Genomic DNA, 16,676 nt, shown 5'->3' with positions numbered 1-16,676 from the left:
AGTACATAGTATTTATGTCCAAGAGAACTTAGAACTGGAGAGGTCCACAAATCACTATGAATAATATCAAAGTGCATAGTAGTATGAGACATGGAATCGTAAAAAGGCGATTTTATTAATTTACCCAATGGACAAGAATGACACACATGTTTAGTCTTATTACATTTAATGAAACTACTACTACGTAGTGAACTAAGAACTGCATTTCCCGGATGACCTAGACGGGAATGCCACACACTAGGAGAGATAACTGCAAAAGCTGACGGAGTGGAGTTTGAGAGGACTTAACGATCAGTGAAGAATGGATAAAGATCGCCACTGCTATTACATCTCACTAGCTTGCTCCCCGTCTGCAAGTCCTTCACAGAAAACCCAAAAGGATCAAACTCAATGGAAACATTATTGTCAATAGTGAATTTCCTAAAAGAGATGAGATTTTTGACTAATTTGGGAACAAGAAGAACATTTTTGAGTTGGAGTGTGTTTCGGTTTAAGGATTTGTGACCGTAACCATAAATAGGAATCTTGCTACCATCACCAACAATAATTGAGTTATTATATATGACCATTGCTCAAAGGAAAATAGGATGACAGATTACCTTGAGAGTGTGTCATGTGAGAAGTAGCACCGGTATCCATGTAGTAGTTCGGGTCAATCAAACTCATAGTATGCATCACTTGATCGATGTTGGTAGGCACGTACCCCGAGGTAGAAGGATCCGACATATAGTAGGCTTGAGGTGGCCTTGACCCAAGGACACCGGCTTGGTTTCCCTGCTGCTGCTGTGGCCTAGGTGCCCAAGGAAAGGGGCCCTGACCTGCTGAAGGATATGGATAGGGGGGATGGCCCAAGGGCCTTGCTGCTGCCAGTAAGCCCAAGGCGGGGGATACATCCACCCTGCCTGCTGGGACTGCTGCTGCGATGGTGGCTTCTGCTGTGGCTGCTGCTGCCCTAAGCCACCACGCTGCTGCCCTGAGCCGCCGTTGCCCTTGCCTTTGCCGGAGCCACCCTTTCCCTTGGTGGTTTTCCGGCCATTTCCACCACCACGCTAACCTGACCCACGAGTAGAATTTTGGGTAATTTCAGCATGATTCTGCGATGCAGTATGGGTTTGCGTGATGTGAGCCTCGGCTTGAGACTCAAAAGATAGATCAGTCGCATTCCTTTATTCTTCTAATTCAAGCATGGATCGAAGAGCATCGAAGGAGGGCAGAGGATTGAGATGTCAAACGGATGTTCGAAAGGGTTTATACTCCTCCGAGAGACCTTTCAAAAGCTGAAGAGCCATTCGATTGTCGGAGACTTGGTCACCAACATTTCTCAAATTGTCAGCAAGGGTTTTGAGGTGGGAGCAATAAGATTTAACACCATCAAATTGTTCAAGTCGAGTGTTTGTAAATTGCGCATCATATTGAAGAGCTCTCGCAAACTTGTTGTTGAGGAAAAAAATTCTTCAATCGGTTCCACGCATCAGCCGCCGAGTCATCGGGGTCGAGGATAGAATTGAGTAGGTCATAGGAAATAGTCCCGTAAATCCATTGACGTATAATGTAATCAAGTCTCTCAGTGAAAGCTTTTTCGGCTTCCGTCGGAGCGGAAACCTTGGCCGAAGGATCAATTGCCGGAGGAAGGATATGGTCAATCACCAAATTGGCGCGACAATGCAGTTGAAAAAGTGTAGACCAGCTGTTGTATTGCTTACCAGCATAATCAAGCGTGACAGGAATGCAGGCTTTGATGTTTGTAACAACGGTGGCTGGGTGGACTTTGCTAGTGTCGGCCATGGATAGAGGGGGAAGAAGAGAAGCGGAAGCTTAGGTTTAGGGAAGGAGATAACCTAGAACTCGTGATACCATATAAGAATATTTGCCGTGAAAATTATTGATCACCCAAGTCAATTATATACAAGCTATAAGCCTTAATTAGGCTTAACTATAGGCATAACTATAGGCTACAAAATAGGAACTAATTGATAGCCTTTGACTATATAATTTACAAGATAATTACAAACTAATTACTATAGATTATTTACATAATCTAACACTTTTGTATGCACATATATAGTTTAATTTTTGCACCAAAAAAAATATAGTTTAATTTACCCTTGGCCTCCCAAAATAAATAAATAAATAAATAAAGAAGAAAGAATATAGGTTCATAATTATTACTTTGTATTTATTTATTTTACTATAATCATTTTTATCGTATAAAATATATGATGGAATTTTTATATGGTGTCGATTTACATGTAATAATAATTAATAACTTATACTACACACTTAGTAAATTTACTAATATTGTAATAGAGTAACTTTATGCTCGTAATGACTTTTAGCTAATACTCATTGAAAAATAAGACATAGGTCCCATTCTTTAGAGCTGCTCTGCTCTACTCTTCTAAGTCTTGCTCTGGTTTGTTTCAATTTGCTCTACTTAAAAATTATAGTTAATGTTGAATTATTATAATAATAATAATAAATATGTAATAATAATAATAATAATAATAATAATAATAATAGTAAATAATTAATATTTAATAATTATACTTAATATTAAATAATAATAATAATAATAATGATAATAATAATAATAATGGACAAATACAAGTTTATCAGATAAATGAATTTTTGTTAATCTGGTGGCATTTTTGTAAATATATTGAAAAAGCGTGGTTATTTATTCAATACATTTGATGAGTTGTCCAATTACTGTTTGCAACTTGCTTTTACTATTTGGTAAGGAAATTACACATGTACCCCTCAACTAGTACATGAAAAGACGCATGTACCCCTTCACTGGTACTTGAAAAGACAATTATACCCCCAAATAAACATATTTTGTTTATCTGGGGGATTAACTGGGTACAACCCAATAATAATAATAATAATAATAATAATATTTTGTTTATCTGGGAATTAACTGGATAATAATTTGTTTTCTGGCCTACAGAAGACCCCCGAAGCAGGCTTTTGGGTGTCTTTCCACCTAACATTGCTCGACCTTCGCGTGGTGTTAAGTTGCTTGGTGGTCCTGCTAGTTCTGATTCTGGTTTTAGTAGTGAGCTTGTGATGCATAGGGTGACCAAGACCATTGCGCTTATGGATAAGGTTGCTACGCTGGATGATCCTCAGTGTGAGCTATTGTTACTTAGGGCTTGTACCGGAGTTTCTAAACTCTACTTTGCGTTGCGTACTTGTCCCCCTAGTACTTTTGAGGCGGCTCAGCGCACTTTTGACGAGGCTCTTCGATCTTCTTTGGAGCGTATTGTTACTGCTTCAGGACCTGGGTTTGGCGATTGGCAGTGGCGGCTTGCCACTTTACCATTTGCGTTTGGAGGGCTTGGTGTTTATTCTGCAGGTGATGTTCGGCATAATGCTTTTCTTGCTTCTCGGTTGCAGTCTACTGGGTTGCAAACAAAGCTTCTACAGCATGCTGACATTGTTGGTCATGGTCGAGCTTTTGAAGACGCTTTGGGTTTGTTTAATGGCGTGGTGGAGTCTGATTTTTTAAGTAATCCTAGTGAGGTCGCTTCCCCAAAACTTATGAAGAAATTGGCAGATATATATTTCACGAAGGTTACCGATTCTGCAGAATCCACCTTTTCATTATGCCCTCGTCTATCAGCATTGTAGAAATCTCAGCAGGGAGATCACACGTTTGCTTGGCTTCGGGCCGTTCCTATTTCAGGATTGGGTCAGACTATGAACGCAAAGACTTATTGATGTGTATTATGCTACCGATTGGGTGTTCCGTTGTTCTCTGCCTCGACACCGTGCTCTGCTTGTTCGAGGGTTTTTCCAGGGGATATTTTTGGCGATCACGCGGTGTCGTGTGCTGGTATCGTGGGTGTTAAACATAGACATAATGTTGTTCGGGATACCCTAGTTGATGTTTGCTATCGTTCTGGGATTTCAGCAAGGAAAGAGGTTGATATTGGATTGTCTGGAGGGAACGATGAGGCCCTCAGACCTGCTGATGTGTTACTTTATTCTTGGGATCGTGGTCGCGATGTCTGTGTTGATTTGACAGGATCTTCTCCTTTGACACAGTCAAGGCTATCTGACTTTATTCCTGGACGGGTTGTGGCTGATGCAGCTCAGCGGAAGCGGGATAAGTATGAGGCTCGTTGTCAGACGATTGGATATGGGTTCATTCCCTTCTCCTTTTCTTCGTTTGGTGAATTAGAGAAGGAGGTTGTTGCGTTGCTTAAGCGAATTCAGAGATTCTCGACGACGCAAGACATTGGAGCACGTGCTGCAGCTCATATTTTTACTAGGGTAGGCTTTGCTATAGCTAGAGGAGTGGGGGCCCAGATTGTATCTCGGCTTCCCACTAATTTATTGTAGGTTGTATGACTTTTTGTTTTTGAGATATAATAATAATAATAATAATAATAATAATAATAATAATAATAATAAAAAATTAATAATAATAATAATAATAATAATAATAATAATGAAATCTGTTCGGCACAGCTCGGGCTCTGCTCTGCTGTGCTCGGCTCTACTCTGCTAACTCCTGCTCTGCTCTGCTCTGCCAGGAGCTCAAAAGAACAGGCCGGGCCATACATGCTCTATTAACATTTATTTATTTATTTATTTATTTATTTTATTTTTTTAACTACTTAGTGTTAAGTTCAAAAATTTTAATTTTCTTTGACAAATTTGTTTTGTATATAAAATGCATATTGGAAGACTATGCATAAATCATTTCTTAGGAATATTGTTTAGCTTTAGCCTATATATGTAAAAAAAAAAAAAAATGGGATTACAAGGCCATGCTTTATGCAAGTAAATTAGTTCCTAAGTTAGGTTAAGTCGGTAGTAAGTATATATGCTTTAACACGACCATGGAATGATAAACAATTTGTTACAAACTAATGGAGTGTAAAATCAATGTTCAAGACTTCAACATGAGGTCAACTAGCTAGCCTGTATTGGGCAATCACAATTCACAAGAGTTAAACTGCAATACTAGTTTCAAACATATCTTCAAATGATTTTCATCTTGAGCATGCTTATTTAAATTACCGAGTTGTTTCTTGTTAGTATTGAACTATGATAATTTGTTCTAATACCATTTGAGATCACTAAATCAACCAAAACTATAAGTTGGTGGTTGAAATTCCATGATTGGTTTTATACTCTATATAAAATTATTAAGCACTTGGTAGTTGGTGTCTTGGAGATCATTGACACACATGAGGAACCCTTACAGTGGTTGTTTGCAAATCTTCTTGTACAATCACGATAAAAATCTAATGCCAAGAAGAGTTGATCGATGGTCCTAAAAGTATACATATAACTTATTTGAGAGCTCCAAATCACGTGATACTTGATAAAGCTTGGTTCGTGCAGGCGGATGCACGATCCGCATGGTGCATCCGCTCCAAAATACAAAAAGGAGGAATGTACATGCAAGTGTATACTAATGTACATAGGCATATAAAAAAAACATAGTGTTTATTTATAATGTACATGGGCATATAAAAGAACATAGTGTTTATTTATAATGTACAATTGTACATGGACATATACATAAAAGAACATAATGTTCATTTATAATGTACATCAGATTTTTGTGCAATAATTTTGTATATATTTTTTTTGAAAGAAATTGTGTATAATGAAATAGATTATAAATAGTATTATAATTATTTTTTTTACCATACATTAATTACAAATCATTTCATATTTTTTTTTTTACCAAAAGTTCACTTTCTCTCTCCAAACAAAACTTCAAACCCATTTAAATTCCTCAAAACTCAAGCAAAATTTCAAGAAATTCGAAATTTTGAGTCCAAAATTGTTCAAGATGACATATAAAAACGAAAGGTAAGATCAAATTCGACATTCATACTTGTTTATTTGACATTCATACTTGTTTATTTTGAGTTTGAGTGTTGTTTGTTCTTTATAAATTTGATTGAAAAATAAAATATTTGATTTTATTGGAAATTAATTGCAATTTTGATGTAATTTTGTTGTTGCAATGAGAAATAAAATGAAGTTCTTGAAGAAGATCGACCGATTAATACATAGATCCAAATAATGCAATGTACATTAAAATACAGTAAAATGTTCTTTTTCATATACTTATATGATCCAAATAAGGATAATTTGCCAATTACTACCGCAAGTTAATACAACTTTGTAAATTACTACCGCAAATTAAAAAAGTTGTGAATTACTACCGCGAAAATTTTTAAGATGTTGCGATTACTACCAAACCCCTATTAAATCCAACTATGACGTCATTATATCCCTTTAACCCATGTTTGACCATGGTTAAGGGCTTTAACCAGCCACCAAAAAAAATAAAATGGGTTAGGGATATAATAACGTCATGGTTAAGGGCTTTAACCCATGTTTGACCATGGTTAAGAGCTTTAACCGGTGAGTTAAAGTAATATAATGACGTCATAGTTGGGCTTAATGGGGGTTTGGTAGTAATCGCAACATCTTAAAATTTTTTGCGGTAGTAATTCACAACTTTTTTAATTTGCGGTAGTAATTTACAAAGTGGTAATAACTTGCGGTAGTAATTGGCAAATTTTCCTCCAAATAATACCATGTACATTAAACATGTAACCAACATTATAACATATATGTTCTTTAAGATATAATACAATATACATATGGAAATTTTGTGAAAAACTACCTATTATAGTCCAGAATTTGCGAGAAACTACCTATTAAAAAAAATGTTGTAATTGACGACGTAACATTTGAAAAATGTAAGGTAGTAAATTACAACATTTTTCAAAAATTAGGTAGTCAATTACAACATTTTTTTTAATAGGTAGTTTTTCGCAAATTCTAGATTATAATATGTAGTTTTTCACAAAATTTCCTTTACATTAATTATAATACAGTAAAATGTAGTTTTTCATATACATACCTGATTATTTATGATCATTTATACCAAATGTACATTTACTATATGAATAATGTTCTTTAATATTATCATGTTCTTTACTAATATTACAAATGTTCTTTAGATTTACAAAAAAACATATAAAACTTGATGTTCTTTATAAAATAATTATATGTTCTTTACAAAGCAACTACGTAGTATATGTTCTTTACTGAACAACTAAGTGTTCATTCCGCCTTTTTTTTTAAAGAAAATCGGATGGTGCATCCGCCTCCACAGAAAAAATTTCAGATACTCGAGACTGATTTTAATTACAAAGAATAATGTGTAATTGATGTAATCCATGTTATATATGGTTGAAGATCGAATACGACTCAAAATGAATAGAAATAGTGGCACATGTATAAGATCCAAGGGATCCCATGGAAAACATATAGTAAGAAGAAAGCAAAGCATGCTCATGACATGCATCGAAGGTGCAACGTGAATGGCATAATTTCTTTCTACAAAGTAGGAAAAGCATATAGTAAACTTAATTGAATAATTGTTGTGTTACTCCAAATTATTGTATATTGTATACATACTACTTTGCATGCATGTGACCTCTTGATCTCTACATCATGTTCAAATCATGATGTAATCTCTATCCATATTTTTTTTTTTGCTTCGTAAATACTTAATATAACTATATAAGCATGTACATTACTTGCTACCTACTAGTACAAATTTAATCATTTTTAGTAATATTTTATCAAGGACTAAGAATTAATTTAGGATTGAAATTACTTATGTTCATTATTAAAAGATCAATTGTAACATATATATACACGCACCTTGTTAATTTACTACTCCAGTCCACAAACATTTGTGACGAAAGAGTCATCTGACACTCAACCTCTATATTTCATAAATGTTAATGGAAAGATAGGGTGTCACACTTCAAATCTTCAATCAATTGCTATAACTTGCCTAGGGTCACACTTATTTGCCTAGGGTCACACTTATAGTAAAATTAAACTTTATACAATTTAAAAATGGAGACAAGAACAATGAACAATAATTCTAGGAGACTTATCTACCATAAACTCTTTTGTTACTCCCACCGTGTTTATAACAAGGGCATATTCAGATTTACTGAATTGAGCTGAATTGAACTGAACTGAACTGAATTGAATTGAAGTGAATTGTTAATGAGAGAAGAAAAATAAAAATAAACTGAATTGAACTGAAATTAAGCTGATAGAGAACAAGTCCTAACTATTACCCTTTGACTGATACATAATTTTAGGCAACTTAAATAAAATAAGAGGTAAGTGGGGTAGTTAGTGTATTAAAAAATTGTAAAAGAAAGATAATGAGGTTAATAGATTATTGAAAAATAATAGAGTAAGAGGAAAGAAATTAAATAATAATAATAATAATAATAATAATAATAATAATAATAATAATAAAAAGTAACAGTGGGTTTGAGTAGGATCTATAAATTGAGAAAGATATACGAAGTATTGTTATTTGCCAAAAAGAAAAAGTATAACACTTATTAAACACGTAATTAAGTAAATGTAACACTTATTAAAACACGAAGTGCTATACTCTTACAAAAGAAGCGGCATATGATAGTATACTCCTTTTTTCATCATTGTAAAGGTAAACCAATTTTATTTCTCTTGTTCTTTTTTGACCTCAATGCAATGCGTAAAGAAGTATTCCATGGGATCAACATTATTATTACCTTAACTGTAAAGTCTAAAATACACCAAAATTTGCACTTTACTACATTACTTTTTACTATTTTTTTCTTGACATTCAAATAGGAGGAACAAACTACTACGACCTAAGTAACAACTTAAGTAGATAAAGGGAGTATAGGTGACGGTGGGGAAGGTCCCCCTTTTTAGCTTTTTCATTACGTGATTGAAGGGAAATTAAAATATAAAGGCAAGGAATAAAAAATAAAAAAATAAATAAATAAATAAAAAACACTACAACTACGGAGTATAATATTAAATACTTTATAATTTTATATGGTGGTATAAATTTAGATTTTTGTTGATTCTTAATACCATACATGTATTTGGTTATCAGAGAATATATACGAATAAAATACCTAAATGTTTGACATGACATTATGACTCGTATGATGAGTAATGAGCCAAAGATTTATCTCCTTGTACGTATGTGAGATTAAAATTTCTCAAACAAGGCATACATTAGATATAATGGTATGAGTTTTAGTCATTTCAAAAGCATAACTCGATCTATATAATTACGCAAATCAATGCAAACATTCTCTAAAGTTTCTACTAACTTTATTTTAATAATGATCCTACATATCATTGCAACATAATTTATTAGAAACGAAATTTATGTTCATATGTTGTACTAATTGTTTGTAGAGTAATTAAGAAATATATAATTATTACAGAAGTTCTGATGTTAATGAAATAATGAGTATGTATAAATTAATTATCACGTAAACGTAGCTTAATCACATAGTCAGTGCCACTCAATGGACTATTTCCTTACAGATATCATGAAGACACTAAAGTGACCAAGCTAGTATGTGCATGTAATTAAAAATCGATCCAATTTAAACAATGTGTTTTTATTTATTTATTCATTTTTTTTATTGAATCAAATTAAGATGTGATAAAGTTGAAGTTTAAACAACATATCTAGAAAGTGAATTGCCCCGTAAAACATTTCCTTCACAAATGAAACACATTTTTCTCCCTACTTATCTTCTTTTTATGTTCCTGTCACCCATTCCCACATTTTCACTTCCAAGTTTTTTTTTAACTTTTCTGGTAAGAATCAAACACAAAAAAACTATTTTGTAAGGCCATATTCATTTCACCTTAAAACAATAATATTTAGTAAAAATAAGTTCAGTTCAGTAAAAATAAGTTCAGTTTAGTAAAAATCAGTAAATTTAAAGAAGAAAAAAAAATAGAAATTTAGTAAAAATAATTTCAGTTAAGCAAAAATCATTTCAGTTCAGTAAAAAATAATTTAAGTTCATCAAAAATAATTTCAATTTAGTAAAAATAAGGTAAAGTGAACGGGACTTAGGTGTAGTTTTCCATAAAATATATATTTTCATATTGAAAATATTTTACATCAAACCAAACAGGAAATAATCCAAATCATAAATGTTAAACCATTTTTTTTTTTCAAGGATCAAATATTGTTTTTTTGTTTTTTTTTTTTTTTTTGCTACAAAGAGAGTATAAATAGAATAATATTGTAATTCCTCTGTTTTTATTTTATTGCACCATTAGGACTTTTACACTATTCACTTAATCTTCTTTTACCATCATTTGTGATTTATACATTAGGAAAATATAGTCATGTGGAATCTAGTTAGATTTGTATCGAACTCTACTTTTCAAATATAAAATTTTTATAATTTTTACAAAAGTATAATTGAGGATATTCATAGCTAAAGTACGTAATGCATTGGCAAGCGTGAAATTCCTTATGGTGCAATAAAAAAAGAACGGAGGAAGTATAATATTTGTAATTATTAGGCTTACACAAATACAGAAATACCCTTGATAAGTACTCTCTTTGTCCTTATTTTATTGCCCCATTTGACTTTTTACGGTCTTCAAGACGCGTCTTAGAACACATATATCTTCATTTTCATACACGTAAATATTATAAAAACTTGATATTAATAAATTATGCAATAAGCCGAATATAATTAACAAGATCACTCATGACTATATTATCTCTTGTAGATTAACGGTAATTTACGGTCAAAGTTTATAAAGTTTGACCCAAAAAATAACAATGGGGCAAAAATAAAGAGACGGTGGGGGTATTAAGGGCCTGTTCTCTTACATTGAAATTCAGTTCAGTTCAGTTCAATTCAGCTCCTAATTTCCTTCTCTTATAAAATATTCATTTTAGTTCAGTTCAGTTCAATTCAGCTCATCAGTTCAGTTCAGTTCAATTCAGTTTAGCTGAGTTCAGTCAATGAGAACAGACCCTAAGTATGACGACACGAGTAACAATTAAGAGTCATAATTATTTCAATATAAAATTAATACAATATTAATTAAAAAAAAATCATTTCAATAAAGAATATCTGAATTTGTAATTTTCTTTATATATTTTCAAAAATGGCACATCAGTGACCTATGCTACACTGTAATTAAACAAGGCTAACCATAGTGGTAAGAGATTTGTCTCGTAAGATCAAATTTCATTAGAGACTTTTTAATTGGAGTTAGAGATTTCTTTACCATCCCTCTCTTAATAAATTTAACATGCTAGTTCAGTAGAGTTTTTAATGAATTGATACTTAATTTTTCCTTTTTGTGGAAGAATTTCAAATGACAAAAAAATAAAAATAAAATGTGAAAATAGTTAGATGCTATGTATATTGTACAATTCTCAAAAAAAAAAAAAAAAAAAAAAAAAAAAAAAAAAAAAGTGTATTGTATGACAAACCCGTGGGTAATTATTCATACATATTCTCTTGATCCAATTAGTGAAAAAGAAAATTTGAACACATCTCAACTTTCACAGATTCTAGACAAATAATTAAGAAACTAAAATTTGACACACTCATTATTGATATTGGCACACCTCCATGTGAGAAGAGCATTAGAAAACTGAAATCAATCTTACAATGAGTGTGCCTAAATCAATTTTGATATGCTAAAATCATTTCTCCGATAATTAAGTACACCCCAATACTAATGTAATGTAGTGTAATAAGATTAAAATCATACTTGTAGAACATTTAATTCAACTATTCAAGTAACAATTCTACTCACATTATAGTACATTTAATTCAAGTAACCATTACATTAAATAAAAGGACAAAGATTCCTTGGGGACGCAGAGAAGTATAATATCAATGTTGGTCGCTGATACACTCATACACACAACACACTTGCTTTTTGGACTGCCACACTGCTTCTTTCCCTTCTTCCCTTCCTTCCTTAATTCATGAATTCCAACTTCTTTTCTCTCTCCATTTTCACACCCATTCTCCCTCTCTTATTCTTCTCCTTCTTTATCTAACCATTGGCTAATCTCACACCCATAAAGTGGGCTCCCCTTCATATTATTTTTTCTGTTTTTTTTTTTTTTTTGCTTAAAAAGTGTAACTCACACCATTTCCACCTTCCCTTACAAAGTTCTTGTCTGTCTTCTTTTCCCTACAAATTATTTTTAGTACCCTTCTTTTTCCTTCTTTTACAAGTTAATTCTGAACTGTAAGTTTCAAATTTCAACCTACATTGTACACTTTTATCATCATTTTTTTTTTCTTTTTTTTGGATTTCTGGGAATTCTAACATCTGGGTTTTGCTAGATTTCTCATTTACTTTTCTGGGTTTCATTTAATTTTTTTTTTTAAAAAAAATTTTGTTTATATTTTTTTTGGGTGTTTCTAGAAGATGGCAGGTGGCGGTGGAGGAGGACCAGGGCCACAGCCAAAGCAAGATGAGCTGCAGCCACACCCAGTAAAAGATCAGTTACCTGGAGTTTCATATTGTATTACTAGTCCACCACCTTGGCGTAAGTCACTTTTATTTTTATTATATGATCTCTCTTATTGTATTAATTTGTTGTTTCTGTTTTTGATTTTGCAGTCAATCAATTGTGAAGATCTCTTGTCTTTTGAATTTTGGAAATTGATAAATTGTGGGGTTTGTTTTTACTTTTTGATTGTGACCACTCAACACGTTAACTTCGTTTTGGTTTATGTATTCTTGTTACTTTCAGCTTGTGGACCTTAAGATTCCCTTTAGTAATTTACGTGTAGTAAATTATGTTTATTTACTTGATCCTTGATACTCTGACATGATTATGGTAGATATGCACTTTATTTCCAACCAAAGAAGTTAATTTTTTCATGAAATAGTCGAGTGTGAAATTTGGGCACATACTCGTGTTGAAAATGAGATTTCGTTTCTTTATTAATTTTTAATGTTGGGTTGTAGACTTGTAGCACTTGTTGATTTCTGATTTTATGTATAGTTAATAATCCCATGGACATAATTCATAATTTGATTTTTTTTTTTTTTTTTTTTTTTTTTTTTTTTTTTTTGAGTTATGAAATATGAATATGTATTTGACACTTCATATTGACAAAAATAAATTTTTTGGTCATAAATTAGAGGGAGCCTGACACTTGGACACATACTCGTGTCGGAATGAGCTCTTGTAGTGATATTACTTGTGTCATTTTGTGTGGGGGAGGGGGTGGTGTTGGATTTGTATGATGTTGTTTCAAATTATGTTTCTATCTGTATTATTTAACCCCATGAACATTATTTGTATAGTGCATGTGTTTTTGTTGTTATGAACGTTGATGCTGATTATAGTTTATTGGCTAACTTTGCAGCTGAGGCTATTTTACTTGGATTTCAGCATTACTTGGTGATGTTAGGGACAACAGTGCTCATTCCTACCTATTTGGTTCCTCAGATGGGAGGAGGAAAAGTACTTATCTATTGCTTATGCTGCTTTGCTTTATAAATGGAATTTAAAACTTGAGCTGAAGTCATATGGTTATTCTTTGTAGGAAGAGAAAGCTAGAATGATTCAAACCTTGCTATTTGTTGCTGGTGTGAACACATTGTTCCAGACCCTGTTTGGTACTCGCTTGCCGGCTGTTATTGGGGCTTCTTATACTTATGTTCCCACCACAATTTCTATTGTTTTGGCTGGTCGTTACAGTGGCATTGCTGATCCTCAGGAGGTTCGGTTATTGGAACCATATATTGAGTGATGATACCTTTTGGGGCTTGGTTATGCTCATTACCCACTTAATGAAATATATCTTGGAACATTTTGCAGAAATTTAATAAGACAATTCGGGGAATCCAAGGATCACTTATTGTTGCTTCAATCCTACAAATTGTTCTTGGATTTAGTGGTTTGTGGCGTAATGTGGCAAGGTAAACTAAATTACTTCTTGGCCAAAAGTTTCATTTTGACTACTATTTCGTGATATGGGATAATTGTGGGCCGTAAATTCTAGTGTTTTGGCTTGGGAGGTTATGTAAAAATTGTACCATGACTGTTTTAACTGCTCATTTATAGATTTTTCAATACTGTATTCTAATGTGATGAGGGACTCTAACTTCTATCCTCGTGTATACATGTCCTGTATTTGTTAGGTTCTTAAGTCCATTGGCTGCTGTTCCTTTGGTAGCTCTCACTGGATTTGGGTTGTATGAATTGGGTTTTCCTGGGGTAAGTGTTACTATCTTGGAAACCACTGAAAAAAAAGATGAGACCTAAATGATGAATATGATCTTTCCTATGTTACTTGTACAATACTTCATGATAAAGATTTGAGACCTAATGATGACTATTATTTACCATGTGTTACTTGATGAATAGGTTGCTAAATGTGTTGAGATAGGGCTGCCGCATATTGTACTCCTACTCATCTTTTCACAGGTAGCAATGGATACTTCTTCTATAATCTATCTGTGATGAAATCTCCTTAGGAGCATTGACATGATGTTTTAGATTATATAGTTATCATCAAGAATTAAGAGTTCATGGTTGTCTTTGCAGTACTTACCTCATCTGATGCGCGGTGAAAGACATATATTTGATCGCTTTGCTGTTCTGTTTTCTGTGGCCATTGTGTGGATTTATGCTCACATACTCACAGTTGGAGGTGCCTATAGGCACAGGTCACAAACAACTCAATTGAGTTGCAGAACTGATCGTGCTGGAATTATTAGTGGTGCTTCCTGGTATGAACCCCGCTCTAGTCTCTTGTATATGGCAACTGAGTTTTACATATCTCCTCACGTAAGGCTATTGTAAGTTAACAGTGCAAGTAGGATTTATGGAGGCTAGATCAAATGGAAAACTCTGGATTAGCAAGCTCTAAAATTTAAGCTCATTAATGATGTGCTGTGATCCCAAATCGTCTTTTTCATCAGCCAAGAGTTATTAATATCACACTGCAATTTGTTATTGGGTGCAGGATAAGTGTTCCATATCCATTTCAATGGGGAGCTCCAACATTTGACGCAGGGGAAGCCTTTGCTATGATGATGGCTTCGTTTGTTGCCCTTGTGGAGGTTTGTACACTTGTTAAATTGCAGAAGCGTACAATTTTCTCTCAAACTATTGTTCATTCTTTATCTTCACTTAACCTCTTCTTGTTATGCTCAACCATGTAGTTCACTCTCACTATTGTCTCACCTTTTTTATTTGTTGTGTGGTAGTCTACTGGTACCTTCATCGCAGTATCAAGATATGCAAGTGCAACACCTGTGCCACCATCTGTTCTTAGCCGTGGAATTGGTTGGCAGGTGATTATACTTGATAGCAATTCAGAGTATAGGTGGAAAGTACCATTTAAAAAGAATCCTAAATAATCTTGAAAATGTTTTTTCATATGTTGAGTACATTAGAGTTATGTTAAATGTATGGGTTGGTATTGACTCCCTTCTGTGTGTATGCCTTTTGGTTTCTCCTCTCTTCTTACAGGGAGTGGGTATTCTTTTGTGTGGACTATTCGGAACTGGGAATTCTGCATCAGCATCTGTGTAAGACTCCATACACCCATCCTATGTTATGCAGATACCAGTGTTCTGTTATAAGGTTAATGTTATTCTCAGATTGGCAATGAGCCTTTTGTCTTGCTAATGTTCAGGGAGAATGCCGGTTTGCTGGCTCTGACACGTGTTGGCAGTCGAAGGGTGGTACAGATTGCAGCAGGATTCATGATCTTTTTTTCAATACTAGGTAATTTTTATCTTAGATGTTTGTGTTCCTCCTACAATTTTTATCACATTTATTGATTTTGGACTTACTATGACAAGGTAAATTCGGAGCTGTATTTGCCTCAATTCCAGCACCTATGGTGGCAGCTTTGTATTGCCTGTTCTTTGCATATGTTGGTACGTTCTTTGACCAACCAGCAAGCTTCGTTCTATATAGTATATTCCTCAGGCTCAAACCATCTGATATTTCTTCACCTTCATGCAATCTGAGCAGGCTCAGCGGGTCTTGGCTTCCTACAATTCTGCAACTTAAACAGCTTCAGAACAAAATTCATTCTAGGTTTCTCAGTTTTCATGGGCTTGTCTATACCACAATACTTCAACGAGTACACAGCAGTGAAGGGATATGGTCCGGTACACACACATGCAAGATGGGTAAGTAAAAACTACAATCTTTTTCTGTTTCCAGAGTTCCTAAAGCTATGATTAAGCTGGTTTGTTTATGGAATCATGCAGTTCAATGACATGGTAAATGTGCCTTTCTCATCGGAACCCTTTGTTGCTGGTGTGTTGGCATACTTTTTGGATGTCACATTGCGCAAAAAAGACAGTGGGACAAGAAAAGACCGAGGGTCACATTGGTGGGACAGATTCCGATCATTCAAGGGAGACACCAGAAGTGAAGAGTTCTACTCCTTGCCCTTCAACCTAAACAAGTTCTTCCCATCCGTGTGAATTTTCTGGAAAGTAGATCAGATGTCAAAAGTAGAAACTGTGAAAAGATGACATGCTCTGGCCTATTTTTTCCCCTCATTCTGATGTTCAGTGTTTATACTTTTGATGCCGCAGACCTCTAGCTTTAGCTGTGTAGATGAGAAGATTCGAAAGAACGTAAAGGGAAAATTTATATATAGCTTTTTTGCCCGAATAGTTGTATCCCTGGTCCAGGTTGTTTAAAAGAATTCCAACTATGGAGTGCCTTGGCTTGGCTTCATGCTGTTCATATGCTTATATCCTGCTCTGTATAGATCTTAACATGGTTTTACTAGTTTTGTGACTTTGAGCTTCACCTTTTAGGCTTATAG

At 33.8% G+C, this 16,676-nt stretch overlaps 1 protein-coding gene across 2 annotated transcripts; it reads left to right on the top strand.

Annotated features, from left to right (window-relative positions):
- The first annotated feature begins 11,739 nt into the window (after window positions 1-11,739).
- Window positions 11,740-16,648, top strand: LOC110713676 (nucleobase-ascorbate transporter 7-like). 2 transcript variants are annotated; one of them, XM_021892134.1, is made up of 15 exons: window positions 11,740-12,108; window positions 12,292-12,412; window positions 13,242-13,339; window positions 13,422-13,598; window positions 13,697-13,797; window positions 14,020-14,095; window positions 14,246-14,305; window positions 14,426-14,610; window positions 14,847-14,943; window positions 15,091-15,177; window positions 15,356-15,414; window positions 15,522-15,613; window positions 15,691-15,768; window positions 15,866-16,026; window positions 16,108-16,326. In XM_021892134.1, the coding sequence occupies exons 2-15, from the start codon at window positions 12,292-12,294 to the stop codon at window positions 16,324-16,326; spliced, it is 1,611 nt and encodes a 536-aa protein (XP_021747826.1). In that variant the 5' UTR covers window positions 11,740-12,108. The 2 variants fall into 2 exon arrangements, with proteins under 2 accessions (XP_021747826.1, XP_021747825.1); XM_021892133.1 differs by having other exon boundaries at window positions 11,742-12,108; window positions 12,289-12,412; window positions 16,108-16,648.
- Window positions 16,649-16,676: the final 28 nt, after the last annotated feature.

Source organism: Chenopodium quinoa, unplaced genomic scaffold (genome assembly GCF_001683475.1).
Source record: "Chenopodium quinoa cultivar QQ74 unplaced genomic scaffold, ASM168347v1, whole genome shotgun sequence".
Lineage (NCBI taxonomy): Eukaryota > Viridiplantae > Streptophyta > Magnoliopsida > Caryophyllales > Amaranthaceae > Chenopodium > Chenopodium quinoa.
Note: the sequence above shows the minus strand (reverse complement) of the source record. Positions and strands in the feature narration are given on the sequence as shown.